General features: G+C 35.3%; 2 protein-coding genes across 3 annotated transcripts; both read left to right on the top strand.

Moving 5' to 3' along the window:
* The first annotated feature begins 770 nt into the window (after positions 1–770).
* LOC101738118 (uncharacterized) lies at positions 771–3,773 on the top strand. The gene is made up of 2 exons (XM_012688665.4): positions 771–1,608; positions 1,787–3,773. The coding sequence occupies exons 1-2, from the start codon at positions 793–795 to the stop codon at positions 2,198–2,200; spliced, it is 1,230 nt and encodes a 409-aa protein (XP_012544119.2). The 5' UTR covers positions 771–792; the 3' UTR covers positions 2,201–3,773.
* Positions 3,774–5,280: 1,507 nt separating this feature from the next.
* LOC101742632 (uncharacterized) lies at positions 5,281–9,127 on the top strand. Of its 2 annotated transcripts, XM_038014204.2 has the most exons (3): positions 5,281–5,549; positions 5,880–6,496; positions 8,520–9,127. In XM_038014204.2, the coding sequence occupies exons 2-3, from the start codon at positions 5,915–5,917 to the stop codon at positions 8,928–8,930; spliced, it is 993 nt and encodes a 330-aa protein (XP_037870132.1). In that variant the 5' UTR covers positions 5,281–5,549; positions 5,880–5,914; the 3' UTR covers positions 8,931–9,127. The 2 variants fall into 2 exon arrangements, with proteins under 2 accessions (XP_037870132.1, XP_004924154.1); XM_004924097.5 differs by having other exon boundaries at positions 5,281–6,496.
* The last annotated feature ends 975 nt before the right edge of the window (positions 9,128–10,102 follow it).

Genomic DNA, 10,102 nt, shown 5'->3' with positions numbered 1-10,102 from the left:
AACCAACATGATATTAAATAGAATGATATGCGTATGTCATGTTAAAGAATTTGCAAATCACATAAATACAGACTTAAACATCTCACATAACTGACTATTAAATAACTTAGACCACGTTTAGAATGGAACAACAATGTTTTAGTTTTTTGGATCACTAGAGGTGATTTAAAAATTAATCATCATGGGATTTCACTTAGCTAAAATTTTCGATTCAAAATTAATAGACTACATCGTTAGACAACTAGCGATCAATTGCGAAAATAAAGTAAAACCTACTGATAGAGTATGTTGTAAGCACCCACATTTATTGTCAGGAACAGCTACAGCCACGGTATTGTTTATTACTGCCTCGAAGCAGTCATGTGTTTATATCTTTAGGTTAATTTGACATTTTGATATCTACGCGCTGCGGGAATAACTTAAGATTTTATCTGTAAATATTTTGATTTACAACTGAAAATATTATGTAGGTATTTATTTACTAGTTGTAGAATTTTCAGAATTGGTCCAACAGCCATGAAAACAAGACAGAGAATATTGCACAAACTATTTTGATAGCCTTTTTGTTTAAGTCGAACATGGCCCCTTCGTCATAAAGATCAAAATATTATGTTTCTTAATTCATTTGATAATCCAAAAAGGTAAATATGCAAATCGCTAAACTTAGACTCTTGAACGGTATTTAAAAAGCAATAGTGTGTAAGCGCAGCCTTATGTTATCGTTAAGCCGTATTTAAGCTTTATAAGCTCTTCAAATAGAATCTGGACACAGAAAAGAAACAAATTGACGCAATGAGGGTTGAAGAAAAATCATTCGTTCGTGAAAATTTTCAAGCAAACATAACCAACTGTAACGAATTTCCTCCGTCACTTGAAAGACACATTCGAAATATTATAATTAAGGAAGGCTATACTAAATATAGTGTAGATAAAAGAGAAATATGCACAAATGGTGGAAACTATCTCGCTTCGCTTTACGAAATCGACATAAAAGGTACAACACAAAAAGGAAAAAAAGAAACGAACATTTTCATTAAGAAAATGAAGCCGGGCGAAAATAGTATGAAAATTATATCAATACCAGAAGCATATAAATTCGAAACATTTGCCTATGAAGAATTGTTAAAGGTATATACAGAACTGCAAAATGAAGCTAAAGTACCTGCCGATGAAAGATTCAAAGCGGTAAAAGATTTTGGGGAATTTGATGCTCAAGCTATCATACTCGAAAATTTAGCGAAAAAAGGATATAAAACTGCTCACAGGATGGACGTTGTGTCTTTGGAATACGCTGAAATGGCAATCAAGCAATTAGCAAAATTCCATGCTTTATCTTTTGCTTTACGGGAAAGAAAGCCGGAATATTATGAATCTAAAATTAAGACGATCCCATCGCGTTTGAATCTAGGAAACGAATGGAATGGTTTCGTAAAGTCAATGCAAGCTTTAACTTTGAATTTTTTGAATGATAACTTGAGGAAGAAAGTGGAGAATATTTTGCCGCGTTTATTCGATAATATAACGGATTATTTTGAAGGAAATGATTCAGCTGTATGTTGTTTGTGTCACGGAGATTTTAGACCTAATAACATTATGATGAAAGAAATAGTAAGTAGTTCTTTTTTTGCATCTAAATTTTACAAATCATATTTTTATTAAGTTTTTTTCCGTTAAATATAGTGCCAAATTCTAGATTATATTTTGGTTGGATAACGTATTAGTTATAAAAGTCCAATAAAGTTACTACATTTTTATTTTTAAATAAAATAAATCATATTTGTTCCAGGATGGTGAAATATCAGAAACAATTCCAATCGATTACCAACTGATATACTATGGATGTCCAATAATAGATTTCTTATACTTCGTATTCACGGCAACCGACAAAGAATTCAGAAGAGCTCATTTAACACACCTGAAAACCCTATATTACGATACAATGCAAAATTTTCTTGAATATTTTGATATTTCTATAGAATCCGTGTATTCTAAAACAGATTTCGATAATGATTATAAGAAAAAACTTGATTACGGTTTAATTGTTACCATTTTGTATTGCCCCTTTATGTTTGTGGACGAGAACGACGTACCCGACATTACTGAAGCTGATCTAGGCAATATATCGTTTACTTTACATGATAAATACAAAGATAAAATCCAGGGAACTGTTGAGGACTTCATTGAATGGGGATTAATTTAAGGGCACTAAGCCCGTTCGTTGTCCATAACGACGCAACAGAAAAACTATTTTTTTATTTGATGATTAGGTATTTTAATCAATAAATATCCTATCTTTAAATTGACAGTCTACTAAGAAGGAGATTTGATGAACATGAAAACTGAAAATATAGAGGAACTGTGATTTTCAGACTTTAGAATGAAAATATCAAAAACAGAAACTTTGAATAGATTTTTCTTCCTACATTTTGGGTGTCGGAAATACATACAAGAAAATAAAATGTACAATCAAACCGCAACGCTAATATTACAAAGATAATCCGACCGGGAATCAAACCTGACTTTGTGACAGAGTTAGGGACGCCAATAACTCGACCAAAAAACGTATTGGGAAAGGATAACTTTAGTTTCTTTGTGGTAATGGTATTTGGTGAATAATTATCAGTGGTACGTGTGTAACCAAACAAATGTAAATCCAGGTTTGTTTGGATGTATATATTTGTCCCGAATGTGTTCCTAAGCCATTTATTTAATTGTAGCGACACTTGGTACAGCTGCTGTTGGTACTCATGAGGGACAATTTTGATCATAGTATCAATATCAATGTACATTAGGTGGTGCAAGAGTAATTTCAAGAGACCAATGTTTCCATACATTTGGCGCAAGTTACAGAGAAGCGAGAGCGATTAACATTGATTGTAAATAAATTATTGAAAATATTCATGGTCATCATGATCATATTATTATCATTCACGTTCATCTTCGATTCTCAAATTAGAATTCAAATCGAGGGGAGAAAAGCTTCTTTGTCATTAAAGTTTCGTCTTATTTGGTATTAGTATCAACAATTCGCTGTTTTTAATTGAACTTCTATAAAGTTTATCCCCTTCAAATAGCTGAAGAAGTTTTTTTTATATAGTAAAATAAATATTGTATTGTATAGTTGAAGAATATTTATTCCAGAGTTTAAGCTTTAAATGGCTCTCCTGGAAAGTTGCTAAAATTTCGCTTAAACCAAATAGCCTTTCTTCACCCGTCGAAATAATTTATATATCAAGATTGTTTTTTGAAATAAAGTTTATAATCGTTGATTTGAAGTTCGCTGAATCGCCTCCATTGGCCTTGGTTGCTTTGTAGTGTCCAAAATGGCATGAACTAAATTACTGTTTTAAAAAGGGTATACAAAGTAATTATTTATTTTTATAGTTAAATTAGTTAAAAGTTAATTGTTTATTCATAAAGTCGTTTTTTTCTGTACCTATTCGCTGGTAGCCTGAGAGGCTATTCCAGCTACGCCCGGACGGGTAGGCGAACTCACGGGCTCAACCTGAAAGAGTTTGCTATCACTAGCCCTAGCAAGAGCAGTGCTTCGCAGAATTTACCAACGGATCGGAATCGCGACCCACTGAGAAGAGCCGGCGAGAAACTGAGTGGGCGATAAAGTAGTCAAGGTTATAGTTATTAAAGGAGAACTATGTAGACACTAATTACAAATTACTTTTGTAATCCAATAACTTTGTCGTAAATTTAAATCCAATGTTTTTTGTATTGAAATTCAAAATTTACATTTAAAAATAAAGATTAAACTTTTATGTTTTATTTTTGTTGTGTTATGTTATGTTTTATGATAAGAGGTTTTTTCATAACTCACTTATATTAGTTAAGTGTAGATGAACTTTGTGTAAAATGTAAATCAACTGATAAACCCATGGTCACATTGCCGATGTCTATTAGCTGATGTCCACCATCAGGTGCGCGTATGCTCGTCTATAACCTAAGACAAAAATAACAAGGCAGCGTAAATGCTTCTATTTGGTTATAAGTTGAAATTAAAAACATTAAGATTTGAGAATTTAAAATGTCCACTAATACCTTAAAATTTCAACGTGGCCTAATGCAAAAGGGAGCTACTAAGCTCTGTGTAGTTTGATAAGCTATTTGTTGATAGATGTAAACGTTTTTTTTTTATTGCTTAGATGGGTGGACGAGCTCACAGCCCACTTGTTGTTAAGTGGTTACTGGAGTCCATGGACATCTACAACGTAAATGCGCCACCCACCTTGAGATATAAGTTCTAAGATCTCAGTATAGTTACAACGGTTGGTCCACCCTTCAAACCGAAACGCATTACTGCTTCACGGCAGAAATAGGCAGGGCGGTGGTACCTACCCGTGCGGACTCACAAGAGGTCCACTCACACCAGTAATGAAAACCAATCAAACGAACCTCAACGTATTAATATATATTTATACGTATCACGTATTAATATATTATACTAGTGGTCCACCGGTAGTCGAAATTCGACTATAATTGACAAATATAAGGTATGCATGCCTATCTCTGTCAAATACATGGTAGTGTGTGTAATGTATTCTTTATTGATTTAATGATTTTTTTATGCATAACTAAAAAAAAATTGACATTCTGCACTCCTTCCCTATATTCCCTATAGGTGTGACACTACCATGTATGTAACACTACACATATACACTGTGTTTATTGTCAAACTTTTGTTATTGTTGAAAGTCTGTGGTAACACTGAATATAGATTAATAATGTTTGTCTTTAACATTATTTGTCTATAGTGTAGTCTTCGCGAAATCTGTGATTATACTCTTAGAAGTACCACAAGCACCGGTCACCGTCCTCGTCGAACCCGTCGCTTGCGACGAAGGGCTCGACGAGCGAATTAACCCATAGACACAGCCCACTGAGTTTCTCGCCGTATCTTCTCAGTGGGTCGCGTTTCCGATCCGGTGGTAGATTCTGCGAAGCACTGCTCTTTTGCTAGGGTCAGTGTTAGCATCACTCCGGTTTGAGCCCTGTGAGCTCACCTACTAGTTAAGGTTACGCTGAAATAGCCTCTCAAGGCTGGCTATCAGCTTAGGTAGGAAAAAAAAATGAATTTACTATTTGAAACAAAAAAAATGAATTTACTATTTGAAACTATTTGAAGTACATTACAAAAAACTACATTTTGAACAATGAATTATTTTTGAATTCCCGCTCCAAATTCTTTATCATCACTAATAAAACGAATATTTCCGATCCACAGCGAAGTCATCCGAAGATGACGTCATTGGCTTGAGCGTCAACTATCTCGATGTTAGTTAACCAGTTCTATAGAAGCACAAATCACAATTTGATGCAGTATTGTGGTCACTTAGACTGGGACTTAATAACGAGTTATATATACAAGTGAATTGTTCAGGAACTAGATTGTTTAGAATTTATTTAAATGTGTGTTTTTGTCTTAGGGCATTACGAATTTTAGTGGATATATATTTAACCTTTAAATACCATAAGCTTGTGTCACGTGTATGTTTAGACAAATATGTAATACTGATACAAACAGACTGATGTATACGAAGGTGTTTATCTGATAATTTTTGCGCAATTAGTGCATTACGTTGTTTACAAAGTGGCCTTATATATAGGAGTATTTTTGTTCATTTTATTCACAATTTATGCAATTATAACGTAATCTCACTAATAAAGAATATATTTGAATGAAATTGGTGTAAAATTGTCCGGGAATAGTTACATATTATTTTGTAATAAAATGGCACAAGAACTACCAATAAAAGTAAAGGAATCTATTCAGAAAATAATACAAAGAGAAAACTTTGTATCTCACGATGTTGAAACAAAGAAAATATATCCAGATGGATCTGGATTTATGGGCGACTTATATGTTGTAGATGTCAGAGGAACAACAAAAGACGGCCGCAAAGAAATGAGTTTGTTTGTTAAGCAAATTATACACAATGCAGAACGTATAAGTATTTATTCGGTCGAAGATATCTTTGCAAGAGAAGCATTGGCTTATAGAGAGCTCTGTCCGGTTTTCGAAGATCTTCAAATCGAAGCTGGAATACCTGAAAACGAGAGATTTAAAATGGTAAAAAAACAAGAATGTACAAAAGACGTTATCATTTTAAAGAATGTTTGTAAGAAAGGCTATAAAACGTACTACAGAATGGACGTAGTGTCTCCGAAATTTGCGGAATTGGCTATCAAAGAATTGGCGAGATTCCATGGTCTCTCATTGGTTTTGGAAAAGCAGCGTCCGAAATATTTCGATGAGGTATTCAAGTGCTTGAAACAACCTTTTATTTTCGGTGAAGCTTGGAATGATTTCGTGGGAAACGTTTCTAAATCGTCAATAAAACTTTTGGACGATGATAAAAGAGAGAAATATGGAGATAAGATCATGAATATTGTTCATAAATATGAAGATTATATTTCGGATACCAAACACTTTAGTACTTTATGTCATGGTGATTATAAAAATTGCAATATTATGGTTAAAGAAAAGGTGAGTTTTATTATAACATGAAGCAGAGAATATCGTGTACGTAATGAAATTAAGAATCCATAATGCATGAAGATCCTCATACTGCCTTAGGAGGTAGGTCAGATTACGACCCGCCACATGGTAAGTAATCACTGTCACTTACGGACTTCACCAAGGCCAGAGGCACGAGCTACCGCCATTAATATCTCCTTTAAATGAATGAATCCTTTATTCTACACCAAAATAAAACAAAACAAATGCAAAAAATTCAACACAATAGTACAATGGACGTTCCTATCGCTAAGAGCGATCTCTTTCAGACGCCCATCAGGTAGACAAGTATCGTCTGATCTTAAACCACTTTTGAAGAAGAATATTGCATCAGTTTAAGTCTGTTCTATGTATTCGAGGGTAGGTTAGCAGTTAGTAGCAGTGAGATTAATTCAAGTTTCCACATCCGTAACGATGTCCACGGGAGCTAGTTTAAAGTCCAACTTTCTGTTAGTAATTTATAAAAAAATGTTTAAAACATTATCTTTCTGTCTTTGTTTGTCATGTACCTATCCGGAAGTGACTCCCTCCATGATGTTTCTTCAGCGCTATGACGCGCCTTTCTTCAAACGTGGTTTGAGAAGAGTACTTAGCGACAGCCAACTGCTTATGGTCTATAAGCGACTGTGGTGCTTCTGAAGAATAAAGACCATTAAAAGCATTGCACGCAATTGTCGTCATCCTCAAACCGGCTTCAGACACAATACCCTATATTGCAAAAATGGATGAAAGATTTCACGGCTTGCATTGTGTTCAGTGATTTCCGGAGTCCGTAAACACAGAAATTTAATGTCTCCACCTTAAAATATGAGATTGAAGTCTTGATTATATTGTAAAAAGGCCTCTAAGCCGTGTTACTGATTTGATAAGTGGAATAGCGGTGATGCGATAGATGCCATTTAAATTTCGACCTCATGTCTCAAGGTGGGTAGCGGCATTCTTATCGTCGTATCCTGGGTAACATTAAAGTTCGCTGAACTCGACTACTCATCAACAGGAATAAAAATAGCCGCCATATCGTTTAGGGTTATCAAACACAACGAGCTATCAGAAATAAATATAGCTGCATAAAATTTATTTATACAGCGGCGGTCAATGCCATGTTATCATCGAATATCATATTTAATTATGTAAATTAATCATAATTAATCAAATGTAATAATCAAGTTTAGTTATATTTGTTTTTTTTATATTAAGCGTAGATAATTTTTTTTTTTTTATTTTGTAACAAAGTATTATTCTGGATTTCTTATTTCTTAAAATTTATCATTGTATTTTTACTTTTTTTAATTTCAAGATGTTGCACTGTCGATTGCACCAATAATTGAGGTGACATCTGTCGTGTACTTATTGTCAATTTGTCAATGTTTTGTATTGACGAACACTTTGTTGGTACAACTAAATCAATAAGTAAATAAATGTACCTGCAGATTTTCGATGGTTATATTTAGAGATTGTTGCAAGGCTGAATTTGGAAATGTAACTTGAGTGTCGAAGTCGAATTCTTGATTGTCTATTGTCTATATTGTATGACTATTGTCTCATCCTTGAACGAATGTCAGTTTTGCGGTAGAAATAAACATGTTAATTGTGCTCATTCGTGCGGGCTTAGATTCCGCCAGTAATCAGGCAAATTTATATGGTATACAGGTTTAATTTGACACAGTGATATTCTCTATTTTTTTTTATTATTTTTTTTATTGCTTAGATGGGTGGACGAGCTCAGAGCCCACCTGGTGTTAAGTGGTTACTGGAGCTAATAGACATCTACAACGTAAATGCGCCACCCACCTTGAGATATAAGTTCTAAGGTCTCAAGTATAGTTACAACGGCTGCCCCACCCTTCAAACCGAAACGCATTACTGCTTCACGGCAGAAATAGGCAGGGTAGTGGTACCTATCCGCGCGAACTCACAAAAGGTCCTACCACCAGTAATTACGCAAATTATAAATCAATCACGTAGATAAAGTTATCGGTGTTTTGTTCTTCAGAACGGAGCCTGCTTCGAAGTTTTGCCAATTGACTTTCAAATCCTCCACTACGGGTGTCCTATTAACGACCTCATATACTTCATCTTCACCGGAACGGACCAGGCGTTCAGAAAAGAGCATATGGAAAACTTGAAAGACCTATACTATGAGACTTTGAAAAATTTTGTTTCGAATTTCGGCGTGAGACTAACGGAGGTGATATCGAAAGGAGAATTCGATGAACTATTCAAATCGAAGCTGGATTTTGGTTTAATGATTAACTGCTTTTACGTGCCGTTTATGTTCTCGGCCGAGAACGATGTGCCTGACGTCACTGAGCCCTTAGGTGATATAAGCTTCAAGACGGATGAGAGGTTCGGGATTCGATTTAGAGAGGTAGTCGACGATTTTATAGAATGGGGCTATTTGTAGCGATTGTATTAGTTTCCAAATATTAAAAAGAAATATATATATATATACACTATATAGAAATACATATATCACAAAGCTTAAAATTTTTATGTCCGTGTTGAATTAAGGAATAATGTATTGTAAATGATATAAAGATCATATTATTTTATAAATGCGTAATAAATGTAAATCATAAATAAAAATGAAGATATAAGCGATCTATTCATTAATTTAATTTTTAAAAACATACGCCATAAAATATAAGAACGTACAATGACTGGAAAAATATGTGATTTGTTTGCTCAGGTTGTCAGGTTGTTTAAAACCCAATGGACTATACCTACATCTCTTTCATTTTCGTCACCTCTCGCTCTGAAGTTACTCTTTCAAATGTCCTGTGGCCTACAGGATAAGACACCCCGTCCATTCGTATCGAGAGATGCGGCTGTGTCGGTGTTCGAATTTCTCAAGTAGGTACCAATTTTTCTAGAGCAATAAAACAGCATTTTAATGGCCTTAATGTAGAAAATAAATTCCCTCAGGAATAAGTACTTGTTTCTGGATGAAAGGTGCCCAAATGTACGATTTTTTATAGGTAGTCGAGCAAACGGCTCACCCGGTGGTAAGCGGCTATCATCGCTCATGGACGCCAGCAATGCCAGGGGCACAGTCAAGAGGCTGCCTACCATTCAGTACTCTCCAAAGTACTACGATGAAGGAATAACATATTTTAATGAAAAACAAACCCGCAAATGAACCTACATATTTGCTTAGCTATTGGTGGCAGGGTGTTTTGTGAGCCTGCACGGGTAGGTAGCACCGTCCGCCCTAAGCACGTTATTACGGATCCTCCCGATCCATTAACAGTGCTTTTAGGTACCACAAGCGCCGGTCACCGTCCTCGTCGAACCAGTCGCTTGCGACGAAGGGCTCGACGAGTGAATTAACCCATAGACACAGCCCACTGAGTTTCTCGCTGCATTTTTAGTGGGTCGCGTTTCCGATCCAGTGGTAGATTCTGCGAAGCACTACTCTTGCTAGGGCCAGTGTTAGCCACACTCCCGGGTTGAGCCCCGTGAGCTCACTTACACGTTAAGTTGGAGCTGAAATAGCCTCGCAAGACTATTTCAGCTGAAAATATGCTCTCAAGGCTTGAAAAAAAAACATCGTCCTCCGTTTTCAGCCGCGAAGCA

Source organism: Bombyx mori, chromosome 11 (genome assembly GCF_030269925.1).
Source record: "Bombyx mori chromosome 11, ASM3026992v2".
Lineage (NCBI taxonomy): Eukaryota > Metazoa > Arthropoda > Insecta > Lepidoptera > Bombycidae > Bombyx > Bombyx mori.
Note: the sequence above shows the minus strand (reverse complement) of the source record. Positions and strands in the feature narration are given on the sequence as shown.